At 39.0% G+C, this 22,689-nt stretch overlaps 1 protein-coding gene across 1 annotated transcript; it reads left to right on the top strand.

Moving 5' to 3' along the window:
• The first annotated feature begins 472 nt into the window (after positions 1 to 472).
• On the top strand, positions 473 to 22,568 carry LOC145995017 (caspase-1-like). Its single transcript, XM_083131549.1, has 6 exons — positions 473 to 555; positions 6,692 to 7,128; positions 7,906 to 8,168; positions 16,787 to 16,962; positions 21,613 to 21,739; positions 22,306 to 22,568. The coding sequence occupies exons 1-6, from the start codon at positions 535 to 537 to the stop codon at positions 22,566 to 22,568; spliced, it is 1,287 nt and encodes a 428-aa protein (XP_082987675.1). The 5' UTR covers positions 473 to 534.
• Positions 22,569 to 22,689: the final 121 nt, after the last annotated feature.

The following is a 22,689-nucleotide window of genomic DNA, read 5'->3' on the forward strand; positions in this document are numbered from 1 at the left end:
ATAATTATCCTTCCAATGTTAACAGTTTATTTATTTCATAGCTGTTTAACGCTTACGTCGTAGATGTATTACCTATAAAACCGAAGGTTCTGGGTTCGAGATCCTGTCTTGCTGATTCATCCTCATAGCGGTGAGAGGTACATAGCGTAAACAAGCGTCTGGTCTGGAATTCAATTTGAAAGAACCTGGCTCAGCAATGAAACAGAAAAAGCATCAGATCAGGTATAAACAGGAATTGCTAAAACCTCAAAGAGGAGTTTGGATCACAAATAATGATTACATTTTCGTAATGAATTCTAGGTGGAATTGATGTTGCAAATGGATGCGTTGTTTCGTATGTAAAGCACACAAAATGTTATCACAAAAGTTATTGTGTTTTCCTTCCTTACAATGTCAAGAAGCGATTAACTTATCTGTATTTGCCATAACCACGCTATCAGTGATATGAATAACACTTTCTGATGAAACGAACTGCAACCGAAAGATAACCAACACTCCCAGTACCTGCTGCTACCAAGAGTGTTCCTCGTAAAGATGGATGATTCTTTGTCACAGGTATGTAACTTGCTTGAACTGTGTGGCTTGTAATTATAAAGTTATAGTGGAGTGGAGAAACATGCGCGCATCACTGTGTGCGGCACAGGTGCAGAGTTTCTGTGGGAGGGTTACATTCATTAAAACGTACCACAACACCCCTTCTGGTGGTAATCTTTGGTATCTTGTTATACCACTGACTTTCAAACAGCCCAAAGTATAGAGGCTTTTAACATCAGAATTAGATTTTGTGGAAGATATTCAGTTTCAATAGGGATTAAACAAATTGGGGGTGTCTTGAAAATTAAACAGAATATACCTCTTGGACACTAATCGCAAGTGGGCATTCATTTTTAAGGGTTCTTGAGGGTCTGATCAATGAGGATAATTTATACCCTAATAATCTAGTATTTGACATGTCAAATTTTATCTTTCTATTCTTGGAAGTTTTCTACATCAATCAATAAAAATAACTAATGCCAAATAAAATTGATATCTTGTTGGTCTCTGAATCCGCAAAATTTAATTTCGTTTTGTAACTACAGGTAGGCAGACTTCAGGACCATGTCCTGCTGCTGCAAACAAAGGAAGAGCTTATTTCACTGCTTGCATATGCAAGCCCCAGTTTCCAATTCTATCGAATTCAATGAGCTTGCAAGCACTGCTGACCACGTTCATGTATTCCAGCGAAAGTTTACTGGTTTGTGACTTATTCTGCAAGTTCTTTTCAATTGTATTCAGCATGTCTCTTATCTTGCAACATCGTTTCAGGTGACTGGAATAGTGATATCAATAATAGTGATACCGATTCAACATTAACAATTATCAATATCAACAATCAATCAGTTGTAGCTAGTCTGTATTATTACGGTATACTAATATTAAGTGACTATTATTTACATAAATGCTTGAGTAAGAAGAGCTGGTGCGTGGTGTCAATATAATCGACTGCATCTTTGTAGCGATTCCCTCTATAAAAATAATTATGTCGAATATGTGTAAAATTGGATTATCTTTCATTTTCACCTCATGAAAAATTCCCATATATGCTACATCCATTAAATAAAGGAAACCTATTTTCGAGCCCTTTTTACAAGATGGTTTCAACCTTGATAAAGGAGGGGTTCATGCAAGGGAGTGCCGTGTCGTTATAGGTATGAGATAGGGGCAAGAAACAATTTCATCATGTAGATAATTTTTTGTTTGATTTTTTCGATATCTTGAGCTGATAAGGAAATGTTAAAAATACCTGTTATTTTCCCATGTGGTTACAAAAGCTTAATTCGGATCGTACGGACTTTTAATGTATTGTGAACAGTGGCTACCCAAAGGGGTTGGTGGGGGTCAGGGGCGCCGACTTGTCAAAATTATTGTGGGGGCTCTGATAACTGAAATAAATGAATGAATGACTCTCTCTCTCCCTTTTTTAAAAATAAAAATTACGTCTTCGTATAGAAGTTTTTAAGCAGCTATTATATTCCTCATGCAAATGAAATGTAACATGAAAAACGTTTAGAAAATGTTTCAAAGTCTCTTTATGTCTTTTGTGTCTGCTCATTTGTTTTTAGATAATTAACATTTTTATTGAAAAGTATGTATTTACATTACGAGGCCAACCTAACAGTTTTATGCCGGCCTCGGTAGCCGAGAGTGTTGGGTGGTTGACTCAACTCGCTTTCATCTAGAGGTCTCGGGTTCGAGTTCCGGCGAGGGCATGGGTGTGTTTTAATGTCCGCAACAGACATGTGACAGGTTGAAAATAACCTTAGTGTTCACGTACCCATAAAATAACGAATATTTACAATATTTAACAGTTTTATTTAATTATTTACATAAATCGCAGGAAAATAGATTTACTTTTTTGTTCTTGCTACAATATTTTACTTTTTAAATTTAATTTTGCAATAATAAAAAAAAAATAGAATGTACACTAAGATATAAAGTGGCATACACAACAAAAACATATGAACATGATTTAAAAATAAAGCAAAAGTTGCTTTACGCACTGGGTTATTTTTTTATGAACTCATTAACGAGCGGTCTCAGGTCCAAATTATCAAGCACAGTTTGATGTATGTGGAGTACCGCTAAGCTGCTTAGTCTCTTCTGCCCCATTGTAGAACTCAAATATGTCTTTAGTCGGCGAATAGCACTGAATGACCTTTCGGCTGTGGCTGTCGTCACTGGCACAGTGCGGAGGACCATCATGAATTTGGCACCTTCAGGCAGAAGCTCCTGGAGGGTGCTGTCTTCCAAAAGAAACTTCCTTATGTCACGCATGGTAGTTAGAACCACTTTCTTCTGTTTGGCGATATCACCAAGCATGGACATGTGTAAGGAGAACCTATCGGCATCCAAATCTTGGTGAAAGAATTCTCGCGTTTTGCTGAAAGTTTGTTGTGCAACTGTTCACAGCTGAGATGCATTCTTTCTCTACGGCTGTTACTTATTGTAGTTCTGTAGATTCATGTCCTTGTTTAACACATGATTTTGCTGTGTAACAGACTTCAGTGTGTATTGATTTATAATGCTCTTTTGGAGTGTAGAACTTGTGAGGTTTGGCAGCATCAGGATTTTCAAGTCTCTTAGGGACGTGACGTTGCAATTCTGGCTCATCAACGAGGCTGCGTTTGCCCTCTGTGCATTTCTGCCAGAACTGCTCAAAACCCATTCGCTTTTCTTGAAAGATGTCAGTCAAGTATTTTAGTTTTGATTCCACTTCTGTAGCACCAATGCGTGGAAACTGAATATTATAGTTTACCTCTTCTATTGGACCCATCACATAGCAGTAGAGGGAGAGAAAGAAATTTTTTTGAAGTGAAGCATTCTCTCCAGGTATCCAGCACATTTTGATGCTGTGTCAGTAGAATCTTCTTCAGAAAATTTCTCAAAAAAATTGAGAAGGTTTTCATAGTTCCTTAAGATCTATTGCATACTGGAAGCTCTCAACGTCCACCGACAAGGGCAAAGTGGTCGCAGTCCAGTATGGTCAGCCTTCTCATTCACATCAAAATATTCCTAAATATTTGCATTCTTTTAGGGGATTCCCAAACAGTCTTTAACAAGTCGTTGGCTAAATTAATTATGTCTCTGATTAATATATGTATAATAGTAAATAATAATTATATACTTAGTATATAGTAATAATATGCTGTCTCCGGTCATAGTCGCCCCCCCCCCCAAAAAGTTGATGGTTTAGCGGTCTCAGTCCTCCAAAGTTGATGGTCTAGAACTTTTCAAATGTGTATTTAAAGTTAAGTTCATGTGGCACAATTCAGAGTAAACTTTACAAGAGAAGCAAAATAATACATTAGATCCTCTTAAGCAAAATTATTTGGTTGGACTCTGCCCCCACATCGTTAACATTGGGGGACTCGAGCCCCCGCAAGCCCCATGGAGTCGGCGCCTATGGTGGGAGTCATAATCACAACCTTTGGACCAGTATTCCTACAAAAAAGATCGTCGAAGGCAGGAAAAGATGACAAAATGAGCGCTGACTACTAAAAGAAAAAAGTATGCTTAAACCCCTCCTTTTGAAAATCCTTGGCACACCACTGCATGGTTGTGTGCTGAGTAAAATTCTAAACATGTCACGGACGCAATGGCAGCTGCCACTACTTGCCAAGGACGACGTGACTTCCAGTCGGACGTAAAGTTGTATATCCAAATATACTGTAGACAAATGAGGCACAGGCGAAGAAAAACGTACAACCACTGATCGGTCGCACGGCAGCTGCTAAACTGGACGCGACGAACGTCTCGACGCTACTGTCAACTCAACCTCTTTCACAGCGAGCGCGGCTCTGCTCGTCTTACCTACCTGCGAGACTTACTATGGCCGTTACGCGCGCTTATTCACGCATGAGGGTTAACCTTAGCTTAATGTAAGACGCAATTCATCTGCGTAACATATATATATGTATGTTCATATAACTATAACTGTGTGTTATTTCACTCTCCACTATAGATAACCTTTCAGTAACACACACACAGAGAGCTGCAAGTTATGGTAATCCTAGCCTGCCTCAATCTTCCAAATACCTTATGTTCTAATTTCACCTCGGCTAAAACTCAGGCGGCTAAATGGGATACTCTGACCCCTCTCAGGTACGGGCTTGGTGAATAAAGCATTGAGAACTTAAGGGTGTTGTTGGTAAATCATGAAATAAATGAACGACTATTCTCAAATTTTAAGATTTCTTCTGGGAAGTTACTTTGACCTTTCTTTTCATTCATTTTTATCCAGGAGATGGTTTATTTCCAATACATACGAAAGCTTACATTACACTCAAGTTACAATTTACAGTCCATGAATATCCTTAGATTTAAAATAAATACAGAATCCCCTGTTCGTTAATATTAGATTCGATGAATCCAGAATTCTAATTTGCTGCATGTCTCCATGGGAAAAATCCAAATATGTATATGTGTAGGGAATAGTCACTTGTGTATGTGCGTCGCTAGGAGGAAGCCGTACCAGGGAAGAGAACCCTGTCGTTTTTGCAACCGTAGACGAAGCTTACGGCCTACCATTCAGTAGCAGACAAAAACTTTCGTACATGCCCCTTCCTACAGTATTGCGACCAAAATGTGTCACGAGTGTCGATGTTAATACGGGCAGGATTTTAAGCAGAGTAGAATCTACGGGCTCCACTGAGTACTTGGGATCGAGAAACGTTAATAGGCAGAGCTTGCATCAAGATACACGCCAATGATGACATTTCCATTGAAAAACGAGACATATTGCATTGCATGTCTAGTTTTGCTTCCTTGCCCAAATAAGTCTACGTTGAATAAATTTTGAAGAAGGCCAAAATAAAGTTCGGAGATCTGAAATTCTATCATTTATCCGTAAGAATGAGAGTATATGGGTCAACAGTGACAAATACATGTCCAATAGGCAGGCGTCATTAACCTCAAAGGATTTCGGCCTATCCTAACCTGTCGTCCCATAACATTATAAATTTCGAAGTATAAATTGTGCTTGGCGAAATACAGGTATATTTATTCCCAAGTGTCATTAGATGTTTATATCGTAGAGCCGACGCTGATGGAATGCGTGCAAACTAAGCTCCGCATTTACTTATATACCTTTCCAATCGATGCTCACTTGTTAAGCATTACGTAATTTGCACAGCGCGACTTGCGACATTTCCAAAAACTAAATACTCATCAATGTCTATATTCACAATCTCAATATCAAAGTTTAACTAATTTCCACGTTGCAGCAAAACCAAATAAAAATGTATAAGGGGAACGATTCATCTCTGTTAATAAGGACTAAACTCTAATCATTCCCCGTTGCAACTTGAACCTTATTGAATACATTAAACTTAAAAGAACAGATTCGATCTTCCCATTGTTGTTAAACGAAATCTATGTCAATCTAAATCATAAACATTTTTCTGCCGTGAAAGAACACAGATTTACATATCCAATATTAAAGATTCGGTCAGAAAATTAACATATAGATTATTACATTAGGCTGCGTTTACACTTTTGTTACAATAATGGAAATATTAGTGGATTATATAAGTCTAGTAATAATCTTTCTATTTATCAAAAATTATGAAATGTGAAATATTAATAATCAAATAATAAGAACCAACTAATATAAAATATCCAAGAATAATTAACGGCACATTGATATGAGCCGTGAGGTTCATATCAAACATATGTGTAAAAAAAAAGTCAACCTTATTTGTCCTCTACTGTATCTAATTTTACTTGGCTGTAGCAGAACCTGGGGGTTTTGTTGCTTTCAAAATATAGCGTGTTCCGCTAAGAGTGATCAAGAAATATTTGATAATTTGTAGTTATTTATTAACACACCTTGATGTAGAAATACTCAGCGTTTAGGAAAATGGTCAATGCAACTCCATGCGTTGAGTTGCGCTGCAGATATCTAAACGGTATTCAATTAAGTACTTGGCTGAGGTAAATACTGTTGCTCTACTGAAGAGTGCCAGGCTTGTTCCCGCATTACACATTGAAGCGCATGCGTTTATTTGCTATTGGTGTATAAAATCGGACAGTTTCTTGTAAAATGTTCTCTTTTTTTAAAAAGTTAAGCATTTATTTGTCGATCCCTCTAAGTGGAACACGCTGTATATAACCAATACAAGAAAATTTCATGGTTTAACCCTTTCCGTGTCAGGTTGGCAAGAAAGATCTGCAAGAAGTGGAAGAAAAGGCATCCTATTCGGAAGTCCACTACGTCTCATCAGAGGAGCGCAAGGGCTCATGGACAGGGGTGACATCTGTCGTGAGAAGCACGGAATCAAAGGTCACGAAGACGAAAGTCAACATACTGACGGACCATGTGACGATTCCTCTAGGTGGACCACCGTTGCAGCGGGAAATCCAAGCTGGCCTTCAAGGGCCGGAAGACCCTTTCGTCGACGAACGAACGGAGTCGAGGCAGGTCTCACATGTCCGACAGATGCTTGCGAGTCAGAAAGTCGACGAACCAGCGAAGGACCAAATGGTCACCGAGAAAGATTCATCCATCTTTGTGACAACGTCCGACACCGATGAAATGTTCAACAACATCGTTAAGGAATCTTCAGTTGGGTATCTGAAGGATAATTTCGAGTAAGTATTTTTGCTGATTTTGTGGTTATTATTGTTAGACCAGCTGAAATAGATACGGAGATAATCACAAAGGATAAACCCCGCCAGGACTAGAACTTTCGATTGTCGATTCTCTGAAACTGTAAAGTTTCAAGATAAAGTTAAATGCAGAGGAATTCGGGAGTGGCAGACCACTTCAGACTCATATTGGCTAATCAAGACAGTTTAAAGTGGAACCAAATCCGCCCTGTGCCTGTACTGAGGATCGAAACTGGCTCCAATGCGACTAAACTAAAGGCTCTTTGAAATATGTATGTTATCTGCAAATATATATATATATGATTCTTACGTGAATCCCACAGGATCTTGCTCTAGCAACCACAGTTTTTTGACCGCTTGCGTCATCTATGTTGTATCTAACAAGAGCACTTATTTTTTTTAAAAAAAGAAAGTATCTCCTACACAAATTCTAGTGTGCGCAGGAATTTTTTTCAGAGGGGGCTGGAATTGTAAAAATGAATATTACGTAGCTGCGTTCTAGGTAGAGGCGAGATACACTGAAATACGTATTTCCTTAGAATATTTTACCTTCGTTTTAAAATTGTTAATGGACAAAAATGATAATCGGGGGTCATTTTAATTGAGTTTCCACTTGCCACTGTGACTTTTCCCGAGTTCTTTAATGCTTTCATTTGAAAATTTTTATTTTTTCTGAAAATTACGTGTAGGGGCTGTATCCCCATCAGCCCCCCCCCCCCCACCCCGCGTACGCAAGGTAATAAGATAATTCCGTTCCAGGCCGCCTGGAGCTTCATATCGATACAAGCCCAAGAGGATAGAGATATCAACGCCCAAGAATGCCCAGTACTACTGCATGACCCACAGCAGGAGGGGGAAAGCTCTGATATTCAACCACGACAAATTTGATAACAATTTAAGCAAACGACAAGGCTCTGACGTCGACAGGGACGCTATTCGGAAACAGCTGAAGAAACTGGGTTTCAACGTCTTCCTCTACGAGAATCTGAAGCTTGGAGAACTAAGGAAGGAGATTAAGAAAGGTAGGTGTAAATTCATGCTCAAGGGGGTTGGGGGGTTGGTGTGGGTCACACCCCTCCTCCCTTTAGGGCCAGTATTTCTACAAAAAAGAAGAATGTCAATAACAGGAAAAGATTGCAAAATTATGACTGAGTACTAGAAAAAAGTACACGCAACTCCCACCCACATCCGAAAATAAAAAAAACTATTTGTTTTGACTCTAAGCCAGAGATCCTGGGTTCGAATCTCGGATTGGCCATTTTTGTTCTTTGTGTGTGTCCCTTCATCAATTTTGTCGTACCAAAGGTGGCGGAAAAGCGAAGTAAAATAAACCAAATTGAGCAATCAATCGATGATTTGATTTAATTTTTGTTACTTAGCGTCGCTTTTTTGTCACATTTGGTTAATTGCGAAGATACGATGAAATTGATGAAGGGACGAGCACAGGGAACGCCCATGCCTGGGTCGGGGTTCGAACCCGGAAATCCTGGTGTCGTAGCGCGCTGTGATAACCACTCCCCCACGCTTGGTTGATTTGGTGACAGGTAACAAAACACAACATACTTTTTTGTAGTTTCTTCAATGATATTCATTTGACTTTTTGAGTTCTGAGATACATTTTTTATTCCAAATTATTTCATTATTCACTGCAACACATAGGACAAGAATGCGCACTCATCACGGGTTCGAATCCTGGCCTGGATTGTTCATATGAGGTCCCTTCACCAATTTCATCATATTATCACTCAATCCTCATTTTCGCGATAACCAAATGTGGCAGAAAAGCGAAGTAAAATAAACCAAACCAACAACAATATGAACACGCGTTCTCTTGCCCAAATAAATACAGCCGTATTTATGACTGTTAGAGACCAAGAGTAGTATATTTAAATAAAACACTACTAAAACGAGAGTCAGATAGAGCCTGAGCACATATTTGTAATTTAATCATTATATATTCCATATTTGAAAAAGAAAAAAAGAAAGAAAGCATAACATTATTGTCTGCACATAACACGTTCCCATTTCATAAATAATAAAACTACATCCCATATTATACATACGCACATATTGTACAACGTGTAAAAGGTTGTGTAAATACAGAGAACATAAGTACTGCAGAAAATTTTACCCTGTGTTCTTTAGAGGATTTACAAAAAAATTATGAGAAATCAATCCTCTATCTGTTCTATAGAAGATAGACTGGGGGACCTGAAAGCCTTGGCTTTCAACCATTGCAGCGGGGGCCGAGGGGACAAGAGAGGTAGAGGTAGAAATCTTCCTTTTCCTTGGGCCGGCCGTTTCTACCTGGAAACTGGTCTGGTGAAAGAAGAGCGAGCTAGGGTATCCAGCCAGCTTTGCCCGCGGAGAACACCGATGGACGAGAAGCGCGTGGAAAAGAAAGTGTTGCGTATGAGCTGTGGTGGCTTTAACAAGACAATAAATATTGTGATTTGAATATAATTCGAGATGTGAATCTCTGCTAGACTAGCTACTCCTCAGTGCACGTCTAGTGCATGATAAGCCTGATCTTTCCGATGAGAGTGCAGAATAATAACATTTTCGGGCGGATACAATAGTTACATGGGGGGAATAGATTCGTAATAGAAAAGATGAAGTGAGAACTGCAAATGCAAAATGATCCCTATTGTCAATGGAATTGTCCTGCTAATATTGCGTACAATCCAGAAAACTGCATCACAGTTTTTTTCCCTTCTAGGTTCAAGAGCATTTTTTTACCTTCCGATGGGTTGAATTTTAGTTCATCCTACATTTTCCTAGCCAATTTATCTGTAAAAACTATGTGTCTCCACCGGGTATCGAACCCGAGACCCCTTGATTACAAGGAAACAACGCTACCACTGCGCCATCGGGGAGGCCCTATGCTATAATTATGAAAAGTAGCTAGACCCGATCATTTCTATTATATTGTATATATTTGCTTTTGTCTTCCTCCTGCCCTTGTCCTAAGCGGTTTACTCAATTTAGTGTTGTGTATTGAACCTGATATTACGACGGCCACCCATCCAGAAAGATTTCGAATTGTTGTGCATTGAACGAGTGCTCCCTGGGCGATGGCAACAATGAGGGATTCAAAAGGAACAATTAAAAGCTAAAACTATCGAGGCCTCGGTGGCGTAGGTGGCTCTGGTCGATCCCGTGCATGCTCTTGGGTGCAGCTTGCTTGTCCCGCGTGATAGCTACGTGCTTGACGGCGACTTGCCTACGCCCGGACACACGGAGGATCCCTCTGACTTGGAATTCGTCACCCCATGGTGGACCTCACAAAGTTTTTATTCATTATGTGAGGATGGATTGATTTAGGATCTAGAGATAGACGGTGGACAACAATTACCTTCCGCCAGGGGTCCCGGGTTCGAATCCCGGCCTGGGCATGATTTTTTAAAATATTTTTTTTACAGATTCTCATTTTTCGTGTTTATAAGGGTGTTCGTTATGTTTATTATCACAATAAGATGCACCGTTAATACAGAATATTTGTAAAGTACTCCTTCTTTAATACAGGGTGTCTATAAATTAAGTAGATATATATTTTGTTGAAATATTAATTTTATTCGCGATGTTTTTCATGATGTATGTTCGTTATATATTACTTTCAACATGTGCACCATCAAACATTACGACACACTTCCCATTTGACGGCAGTGGCGTGTATTCACCCGACCCATTACCACATTAGAGGAGCTCCGAAACAGCGTAACAGAACTTCTTTCGCGCCACTGCCGACAGATGGGAAGTGTGTCGTAATGCTTGATGGTGCACATGTTGAAAGTAATGTGTAGTAATCACTAGTTCAAGAAAAATAAATACTTAATTTATGGACACACTGTGGAAGATACCGGATGTTTTCGGAAAACGAAAGATGGCTATTTAATGAATTCGATACACATGGGAGAACGGGACAATGGTGGTCTCACAGTAGAAATGGTTCATAAGAAATGGTTCATATACTGTTGGTTATAAAATGTTGAGGCAAAAACCGGCTGAACTTTTAGACATTTCTGAAACGTTGAGACAGAGAGAACCAATTCTTTTTCTTACAGGATATCTATATTTAACAATAAACGTGGAAACTTCTAAGATTTTAACTGGAAATTTTGAAAACCAGTAAGACTGAATAGATTGTAAACAAAAGTAAGCTTGAAGTTCGTCGGTCAGAATCTAACACAACAGGTTTCCGTGCGTTGAAAAAAAATAAGAAAGGAAATATCATCCAGCATTTTATTGCATCTGTAATCATCTAGATTTTCATACATACATATATTTATCTATCTATCTATGTAATAGAATATAATAATATATAATAATATCAAAATGTAGGTGTTTACAAGTTAGGAAATGCATCAAAATGCTTAACACTGTTAAGCCTTGTTGCCATGTTAATAAAACATTCAAATGCTGAACAAGGCAAAATTTATTGTATAAAAAAATACACTAAAAACGTAACGTTTCCACCTTCTAACAGGATCTTCTTCAGACAAAGATTCACAGTAAATTCAATACTGTTAGAGGGTGGACATGTTACGTTTTTAGTGTATATTTATATACAATAAATTTTGTCTTGGTCAGCATTTGAATGATTTTTCAAAATGCTTGTTGATTTTTGTGTGGAAAATTGTAACAAAATGAAGTAGTAGGTGAACATAAAGATTTGTTTATGAGTTTTCCAATTAATAACAGGATTTTTAATACACATTTTGAAATATACTGTGATTCATGTGATAAATACCTCAAAAAATATTGTACAAGGTGCAGACTAATTTCCTAGTTCAGGCGACAGAGCAGCACAATTTGAAAATGGAGCAGACGTATCCTGCGCGTTGCATTGGTAGAGATGATGCAATAGCTGAGGTCCTCAGAACTCTCAGTCACTGACATTTCTTGGTTGTTAGGATTCTATTTACAAGAATTCTATCGAGATATTTTTATAGTAGAGAAACGTTACTTTTGCAGCATTCGTTGGAAGAAAACATGTTAATGGTAAAAAGAAAAATTGCGGAATAGCACAGGAACAGCCGAAATCTTTAATTAGACAATCAGGAACCTTTAAAAATTAAAAACATCTTCATTGCTGGTAAGAAGCACAAAAATGGTGTTGAATTGGAACTGGCATTTTGAAAGTTGCGAACTCAATCTTTTGAAAGAGATTTTAACCTGCAAGGTATGGTATTATAATAATATTTTTATTATAATAATTGGAAAACTTGTGGATCTTGCGGCAGTCCAAGATATTGATTGTTCAAATTAATTAAATAAGCTATTACAATGTACAAATTAAAGACTCGCAAGAGAATTATTTCCTCAAAATTAATGTTTTCATTCCTTATCTTCAAGACTAAACAATCGTCAGAAATAGATATTCCGAACTTTGTAATAGATTTCTCGAAAATAAGTTTTCTGTGAATTTTAATTACACTAGAGAAACCCTCACTTCGTACATAAAATTAATTCTAGACTTAAACTGAAAAAAACTAGCATGATTTTTTGATAAATATAGTAGGCAATTCGAAGCTCCTTAGGAGATAAATTTTCGCCATTTCGCTTATCTATCAGTAAACAATGCAGAGCCATCTATCCGAGAATGTTTGAATCATTGTTGCGTTATATTCTGAACTTCATAAGGTACCTTATGCTCCCGAATAGGAACCACACAAAAGTATTATGCAGTGGCGCAGGAACGTTTTGGTTTTTGGGATCTACAAAGTTGAATTTATGAGTGGGGTGTGTTTCTATGGATTTCAATTTAAACTGTAGGCTTGCATAAAGTAGACAAGTGATCTTGAAATAAATAAAACCTGGCCATTCCATTTTAGAATAACGAATATTTTCAAAAATTTGTATTGCCAATAAAAAAATTACCGTATTACACAGTAATTTTGAATATTTTAAAATGTTTTGTGGTAATTTTTATTGTACAAGGGAGAGTCAAATGAATATCTTAACTTATTTTTGATTGATTTGCTGTTTTAAGTACACTTTATGCACAGTAAGGCTAATCGGGACTGGACCTACAGTTTAAAGTGGGATCCGATCTAGTATGTACCTCCACCGGGTATCGAACCCGGGTCCCCTTATTTACAAGGCGACGAAGCCACCATTGCACCATGGGGTTAATTTGTTTTTGTTTCTTATAGTAGATTTCTGCATGTAGGATTGCACAAGTTTGCTGCATTTTAACACAGACCAATTGCTCATCTACTATATTTTCAACTTTGAGTTAGTGCCTGTATACCTCAAGAAGAATAAGTCTTTGGGGTCCACGTGCAATCACTTATGAGCCACAGCGAAGGCCTTGATACCCATCTGCTTGTGTACTGAGTCCATTGTCGAACTTTCTCCTCCATTAGAAAACTTGCTGGTGTGGTAAGCATGCACAGAGATATTGAATTTTCATTTGCCGAAAAATGTCTCTACGTTTTAGGCTGATAGAACGCAAGAACCACTCCTCTTCACTGGTGCAAGTGTGTATAGGAGGCGCCATCTTTAATATATCAAAAATTGTGCTTTGAAGCTCACTTGATTAGTGTTGCAGCTTTGAGCATAGGCGTGCGCAGAAAACTCATTCCATCTCAAAGGTCCGTACCCAGATTTATTTATTTTTTAGAGCAGGAGGCAGGAGTGGTCCGAGAATGCGGAACAAAGAGAAGCGCCGAAAATGCTGTTGTATTAGTGGAGCTAGATTATTGTACGTCAATTTTCTGCCACTTTTGGCTAATTGTGTAATCGTGACGATGAGGATGAGTGATGAAAGTACGCAGCATCCTGTTGTCGTAGGGCAAGCAAATGAAAGCAATGGCAATTGTACGTCGGCGAGGTATTTCTCTTGAAATATAGCCTACATGACTTCCCGGTCAAATATATTCCACGATGAAAGAGAATACCTCGACGAACGTTGTAAACCTTGGAGAAACTCATGGTCTCACTCCAGAACATGGGCTGATTTTTTCCTCTAAATAGACGAACAAAATTTATATCCCCTGAAAGTACGTACCTTCTACTTCCATTTCCCGGTGTCACTTTTCCAATTACTATTATATTATTGCGCGTAAAAAATGTTTTTCCTGCTGCTAAAAGCAATACATTTCTCCATTCGTTCGCGTCCATATTGTTTACGCGCAGTTGCTGTCATTTGTTTCGGGGTCTTCCTCTCCGTACAAGAGTTTTGCTTGTGTTCCGTCGTCAGACGAGGAATGCTTACAAAGTTAGGTTAGGCCTGTTAGGTTGGGTTTGAATAGCATAAATACAATGAAAAATGTTTTTCCTGCTACTAAAAGCAATGCATTTCTCTATTCTTTCGCGTCCATATTGTTTACCTTTTTAAAGATAAAAATTTAAAAAAAATTTACGCACCTTCAAACTTACTTTTCCCGATTACTAACTACAAAACATTACCAAAAAACTTGAAACTTACTTTTCCCGATTACTAACTACAAAACATTACCAAAAAATTATGAACCGCGTTCCTCCTAAGCAGCCCATATTCTACAGTCTTAGCAAACTTATTTCCGCAAGTAGTTTCTTGTGTAAAATTGAAGAAATGTGTCTCCGATGTATGAAACTGTTACCCAACTTGTTACAATCAAAGAATAAATAAAAGTTAAATCAAGTATACAATATTTACCCTGATACGTCCAATGGTGCAAAACGCCTTGCAGACCACTTCAACAACGAACAACAAGCACGGAAAATTCTCGATGCACAAACCAAGGCTGACCTCACTCTACTACTTGTGGCTTACGACGTTCGGGACTCGATCGGGGCGACCTCTAGTGGCAAATTTATGAAACTAATCGAGCAAAGCATAGCGTACCGCTGTCTGTAAACAAAGTCACTGTGAAGACAGACTTGGTATCGCGAGAAGTTGCAGCTGTATCTGGAGTCGAAAGGGAACCAAGAAAAACTCACCCCTGTTTTCTCTCAACAAATACTAGGCTAAATAGGCTACAGCCAAAGATGTTTTACAGTTTGAAATCACGTCATTCCGAAACAGTGAACGTAAAGAGGAAAAGGTAGCTGGCAACTACAAACTACGAGAAGCTACACTGTCCGTAGCAAGCACATGGCGCTCTCCTACAGTGCTAAAAGCGAACGCATAATATTGATTGATTAAATTAGATTATTTTACGTCGCATTTATGGTACTTTTGGCTAATCGCTACGATGATGATGAGTGATGATTTGACTATTTGAGGAAATTGATGAAGGGGCAAAGAACACCCATGCTCCAGACGGAATTCGAACCCGGAACCCCTGGCGTCGTAGCGCGCTGTGGGATCGCGCAATCTTTTATGTAGTTATTTACATAATACTTTGAACCTTTTTGTTTTACAAAGTTGCATGATATACATTTTACAGTGTGCAGTTAACGCCAGCATAATATGAACTTAACTAGAATTCTTGATCTAAGAAAATACAGTCCTTGGCATTTACTATCATCCATGATTTCATGGCCTTCCCGATAGTGTTTTGATAACATCATTGCCTTGTAATCAAGAGTTCCGGGTTCGATCTTCGATGGAGGCACATAGAGGCTCGTATCCTACTTTAAACTGTAGATACAGTCCCGATTAGCCTATCTGAGAATAAAGTAGACTTAAACTTTGATTTTTTTTCTTGTCCTAAGCGGAACAGTATGGGACTTAAATAAAAAGTAGGTAAAATTTATTAGCAAGAACGCGCGAACTGTGTTTACAAAACATTATATTTTTATAAAAAAAAAAAATTGCATCTGCTAGAACTAGAGTGGTATTGGTGGATCATTTCTTTTTAACTTTAATAGCGATTCGCACCTATTTACTGAACACTGTTTGTTTGGTGTGTTGTTTCATGAGCATAAGGTCGTCCGAAAGCGGACCCAATGAGATCACTACATAAGGATTGTGTGATGTAGCTGTGCAAAAGTAATTTAGTAGGCGAATTGTCCAGCATTATTTTCATTCAGTATGTTTTCTACGAGGTGACAATTATGAAACAAAAACTGCATTAAGCAGAGGACAACACCTTTTTGCGCCGTCCTCCGCTGAGGAGTGCTACGACGCCAGAGTTCCTGGGTTTGAATCCTGGCCTGGGTATGGGTGTTCTTTATAAGTGTCCTTTCATCAATTTCATCATATTATCCCTTATCCTCGTCTCCGCGGTTAACCAAAAGTTGCATAATAGCGAAGTAAAATAAATCAAAACAATCAATTAATTAATTAACACCTATCAGGATCAGCACAATCCCATTTCTTAAAATAACACAGGTTGTATAAAAAAAATAAATTAATATAACTATGGACAACTTGCCGGCTACCATTCTTGCCGTTCGTTATAACCACAAAAGGGGTACCCTTTTTGCTACTTAACTTCTATTAGCAGTGGCGGCGATTAGGGGGGCGAGGGGGGGCTCTACCGCTGCACTATGCTAAACTTTATCTACCAAGGTAAAGTAAACTTGCCTTGCCCCCACCGCCTAGCTTTGGAACTCAATCGCCGCTACTGTCTATTAGTGATCTCTGTACGGATTCAATAGATATGGAATCGTGGAGATATAACACCTTATACTTCTCCAAAGTCCACCACACCTCTATTTCCTTTATTGTATTCCTGGATGGAAAACTGACCATTCACATGCTTTTCAGTTTCGTCGGAGGACCACTCAGATGCCGACTGTCTTGTTGTGGTGGTTATGTCCCACGGTGATCCCGGAATCATTCACGCTTATGACAGCCCTTACTTCATAGAGGAACTCTGGTACCCCTTCACAGGGAATAATTGCCTCACGTTGGCTGGGAAGCCGAAATTGTTCTTCATACAGGTAAGTTGGATTGTCATAATATAAGCCTTCTCTCTCGCCATAAGCTTTTGTTCCCATTTTGTCATTGAGATGATGTGAACATTAGAACTGAGGAATATTATGCTAGGTGTGCGGCCCCAATGATATCAAAAGAAAAAGTGCTAGATTTTTTTTAAAAGAAATATTTCTCTAGCTCTCTCTCTCTCTCTCTCTCTTCCTGCCACCCCCCCCCCCCCACACACACACATTTCACCTCCGTAGTTTATTTTCTATTTATTATATTTTCTTTCATTTCTATTCTCTGTTTGTTCTTCATTTCAACTAGTGGCGGCGATTAGTGGGGCGTGGGGGAGCAGTTGCCTCCCCACTTTTTGATACTTTTGCCCCCGCACTCTGCTAAACCTTATGTATAAATGTGAGGCAACCACCAGTTTAGTATTTCTTTTTCAATTGTATTTTAATTATATATATATATATATATATATATATATATATATATATATATATATACAGGGTGACTGGTAATTAGATGTATTCCCTGAAAGGGGTTAAAGTAGAGACAATTTGCAATAAATTTGACCATATGATACCCCGTCCGAAAATTAATAGTTTTCGAGATAATCGAGTTTCATTTGTTTTTGAAAAAAATGACAATTTTCCACATAAAAAGTTGAATTGAGAAAAAACTGCTCATTGTATGGAACTTATTTCAGCGTTTGCTGATAGCTAACAAATAATTGGTTACTTGAAAAAAAAGTTTTTCCCAAATAACAATCACATGTAAGTAACGGGTGGGTCTAAACTTACAAGTGATGATAAAAAATTGCACTCTTAGTTTACTTGGCAACGTATTAATAAAAAAATGGTATGACACGAAGCGTACAAATTACGTAAATTACTTCCTTGATTCATCAGCCATCCAACAAGGTAGAAATGTTGCTGACATTCACATTTGTGTACAAGAAATAACACTTGATTCATCTTCATGTGAATGGAATCAATGAACAATACAATTAAAGAACATTGCACGTCTTGCTCAAAGTGGGCACCTCCGTTACGAATGCAGGCACGCAGGTTTTTACGGATCATTTGGTCTCGTAACTCGTGATGTGATGGTGGCCTTGACGTGTTGACCAGCTGTTAAGATCCTCTCCCTGAGCTCTTCTTGCGAGTTTACCGGTGCCTTGTCATGTGGCTCCAAATGAAAAAGTCGCAAGGCGTCAAATTGATCGGGGGATCGAGCTGGGCAGGGAATCGGTCCGCCTCGGCCAATCCATTTCTTTGCGTAATTTTCATCCAGCCACTGTCGCACGCCCAGGCAGAAGTATGGATGGGCGTAATCAACAATCATTTCATCGAGCCATTTTTCCTGCCCCAAATCTTAAATGGCATCACTTATGAACATTTTTTGTGGAACGGGATGGCAATGTTGTTGGAGGATGTGCCTCTAGCTACAAGACGTGACATGATTTACCAGCATGATGACTGCCCAGCTCGATCCCCCGATCAATTTGACGCCTTGCGACTTTTACATTTGGAGCCATATGACAAGGCACCGGTAAACTCGCAAGAAGAGCTCAGGGAGAGGATCTTAACAGCTGATCAACACGTCAAGGCCACCATCACATCACGAGTTACGAGACCAAATGACCCGTAAAAACCTGCGTGCCTGCATTCGTAACGGAGGTGCCCACTTTGAGCAAGACGTGTAATGTTCTTTAATTGTATTGTTCATTGATTCCATTCACATGAAGATGAATCAAGTGTTATTTCTTGTACACAAATGTGAATGTCAGCAACATTTCTACCTTGTTGGATAGCTGATGAATCAAGGAAGTAATTTACGTAATTTGTACGCTTCGTGTCATACCATGTTTTTTATTAATACGTTGCTAAGTAAACTAAGAGTGCAATTTTTTATCATAACTTGTAAGTTTAGACCCACCCGTTACTTACATGTGATTGTTATTTGGGAAAAACTTTTTTTCAACTAACCACTTATTTGTTAGCTATCAGCAAACGCTGAAATAAGTTCCATACAATGAGCAGTTTTTTCTCAATTCATCTTTTTATGTGGAAAATTGTCATTTTTAAAAAAAACAATTGAAATTCGATTATCTCGAAAACCACTAATTTTCGGACGGGGTATCATATGGTCAAATATATTGAAAATTGTCTCTACTTTAACCCCTTTCAGGGAATACATCTAATTACTAGTCACCCTGTATATATATATATATATATATATATATATAAATATTAATCTATTCCTATTCTCCTAGGGTATTTGGGTTATAGTTAGGGATTAATTGAGATCCAGTACTACCAGTGTACCCTCATACACGGTCCATGACAGATTACGGGCAGCTAGATGTGGAATTTCAACATGTAGTGTAACAAAATACGCAAGAGGGCAGCACCTCGTGTGCCTGACCAAAGGGGGCTCTTGTGTACACCCCCTCTGCCGGTCAGTTCAAGAACCACCCCAGGAGGGAGAAGGGGGAAGTTTTTTATGTTATTTTTCTCTCTTCGAGGGGAAAGGCTACAAAAGGACACAACAAGGAATTAATATGGCGGAGTAGAAGGACATAGTAAAACAGCCTGTGTGCGAGTGTTCATTGTGCAAATAGTGCGGATAAGAATTTTTCTTCATGTGTGAAATTGAACTAAAGACCAGAAAGAGAGTGGAATATATATATAAGTGCGGAAGAAAGAAGCCGCCGAAGCAGTGGCGTGACGTGACTTTTTAAAAAGTGTTACCGGCTATCAGTACGACAATTATGCCTGCTAGACGTTATTACACCCTGAATGGTGATAGACCCTTGTCAATTCTTCATCTGTGTCCGTGCGAAGGGGAAGAAGAAGAACCACACTTTTCCCGGGCCAGTTTGACGTTTGTGTGGTGAGCACTGAGCAGACGACAGAACTCCGCTCCTTCGTGGAAGGGAAACCCAGTTGTACGTACTACTGTTGCCAACTTAGTATTTTGGAGCAAGGTTTGTCAAAATCACGAATCACACCAAGGAACTATATTTTCGTCTGTTACCTAACTGGTCTCAGTTGTAGTTCAATCCAGCCTTTGCTTTGCAGTCTACTCTGGTTGCTTCACAGAAATTGTATTCCTATTTTAGGCGGGATTTAGCTCTTTTCTGTCAATCCGATGTGACAGCATTGGCTGCTCCGGTGGGTCTGAACGGCAACAGGGCCCCTTAACAGGCATATGAATAATACACCAAAGTCCTTCCCCGCTCTTTCCTTGCATTGGCGCCCTCTTCTCCCTTGTTGCCTCCCTCTTCGCTTCTGTCGGCTGCAGGAAAAATGTCCTAGGCAATATCAAGTAGACGGCAACGGTGTTCATTAACGTATTTAACAATGTTGTCATTTTATTGAAACAACTTTTTAATTCTTTACATTTTGCTGTTACATGCGGTAACACCGGCTACATGCACGCCACGCCTCTGCGCCGAAGGAAAGTGTGTCAAAGAGGGCTGGACTAGGTTAGAAGGAATATGCAGGTGAGATTGCAGTGAATAAGGGCCCCAACGGATTTTGATTTGATTTGAACTTAAAATTTTGGGTGCGTCAGCACTAAGGCTATTTTGCACCCGTCACATTATACGGGGTCCAGCCCCTTATCATTACACATAACAACTCTAACGTTGCATAACTAAAATCATAAAATATAAAATATTAAAATCTTCTGACTTTCGTTAAAAGCTGAGGCTGTAAAGGAGCACTCAGCACAAATAAGGACAAAACACAGGACAACACAAACAAAATTATACTGGCTATGGGGCCAGTTCAGGGTGTACTACGTGGAAGTGAGGTTGACTTTTGGGCGCCTACGTGGAAGGTACCCCTTACACCCCAGGGCCCCAACGGAAGGCGCCGGGACTTAGAGGCCTCTAATAACTAAGACGGAACTGTAAATACAACAAGAAGCAAAAGTATATAACCTATAATGTTCACAATCATTAAATCATCTTCTTTTTAAAAACGCAGAAATAATAAATTCAACATTTGTATAAATATTATTGTACTGGTTGTTTTTTATGAACAAATTATAGTGCTCACGGCGGCGAGGTGGGGAAAGGGTTAACACCTACGTAAACTTTCATGAGAGTCTCATGCCATCCCTTTCGTCTCTCCCCGTTGTGCGTCACAATAAAGGAAAAGTAAACTGTCCTCCCCCCCCTAGTTTTGGTACATTGCCCCCGCAGTTTTGGAACTCAATAGCCGACACAGTTCAACACTATATTTTTCTCTCCATCTCTCTCTTCCCCTATTCAAATCTTCTCCTTTTAAACTGCAGGTCTAGTGCCAATTTGTCTGTGTGTGCATAAAGTGGTCTTAGCACAGAAAATGATTCAAAAACCCCATTCGACTCTTCTTCTTCTTGCCTTTTCTCACTTATTGTATGTAGACCTTTCCGATGACGTAGTGGTAATTAAGGGGTCCCGGTGGAAGCACATAGGTTTGGATCCAAGTGCCGATTAGCCTTTCTGTGTATAAAGTGGACTTAAAACGAACCCCAAACTCACTTCTTGTACAGAGGTCATCTCTTTTCTCTACCAACTGAGCATTATTGTAGCAGAATTGCCTTGAAATTTTCAGGAAGACACCTCTCCTAATTTTCCGGGTTATGTCGAATAAGATGTGTTTCTGTTGCAGGCTTGCAGAGGGAACCAAGCGGACGCAGGGGTCCAGCTCCAACAAAGAACGAGACACGACGCGGCCCCACAGAGCTACAAGATCCCATCGCACGCCGACTTCTTCCTTGCTTGCTCCTCAGTGGATGGTGAGTTAGCAGCCTTTCATAACCAAAGCATTGAGGTGAACGCGAGGTGTCCAAACTCTTGGTATACCTTTGACAATCTTATCTTCGAATTCAGAGACTTCCTCGTGTGCAATCTAATGAAATTCTCTGGGAAATTAACATTTTAAGGGGTAATCAAGGGGTCCCGGGCTCGATACCCGGTGGAGGCACATAGTGGTTCGGATCCCACTTTAAACTGTAGGTTCAGTCCCGATTAGCCTGTCTGTGCATAAAGTGGACTTAAAACAGCAAATCAACATTTCATCAATTCCATCTAATCATCATATAAAATAGAAATAAATAAAGAAGTAAGAGATGTGTGAAAGTAAGTTGATATTTAATTTCCGTTTCTGTCGAAGGCGAAGTTTACAAGGTTACTTTGACAAGGAACAGCGATATAAAATATATGAAAAAAGAAATATTTCAAAAATTGCAAATACTACATTCAAAGTAATGATATAAGTAATCATCTAAATTTTGATTGGAAGAATTAAGGGTTTCCTAATTATTAATGAGAACGTCTTCGACCATTTATTATTTTCTTTCAGGATATTATTCGTGGAGAAATCCCGTGGCTGGATCCTGGTTTATCCAAGCCCTCTGTTCAGAACTAAAACACAACGGGACAAAAGAAGAGTTGATGACGATCATGACATCTGTGAATCGTAAGGTAGCTCTTGACTACAAGTCATCAGTCCCAGGCAATCCCATGATGCACGAGATGACGCAAGTACCAACATTCTATTCAACTCTAACCAGGCATGTACTTTTCACGGACAAGAAGCATGTTGAGAGAGAAACAGTACTGTAGCTTGATGTAACTGATATGCAATTAATATATACGTATTTCATCTTAATACTTGTTGACTGTTATTAGCGGGATATACGAGGGAGAGACAAAGAAAATCCATAATTTTTTTTTTTTTATCTAG

This window comes from Lepisma saccharinum, chromosome 11 (assembly GCF_977018435.1).
Source record: "Lepisma saccharinum chromosome 11, izLepSacc3.1, whole genome shotgun sequence".
NCBI classification, from domain to species: domain Eukaryota; kingdom Metazoa; phylum Arthropoda; class Insecta; order Zygentoma; family Lepismatidae; genus Lepisma; species Lepisma saccharinum.

Excerpts from the sequence above, each read along its gene's own strand:
- LOC145995017 (XM_083131549.1), top strand. The coding sequence starts at position 535 with ATGGATGATTCTTTGTCACAG. Across the intron at positions 7,129-7,905 it reads TATCTGAAGGATAATTTCGA|GCCGCCTGGAGCTTCATATC; the intron begins GTAAGTATTTTT and ends ATTCCGTTCCAG. Across the intron at positions 8,169-16,786 it reads AAGGAAGGAGATTAAGAAAG|TTTCGTCGGAGGACCACTCA; the intron begins GTAGGTGTAAAT and ends CATGCTTTTCAG.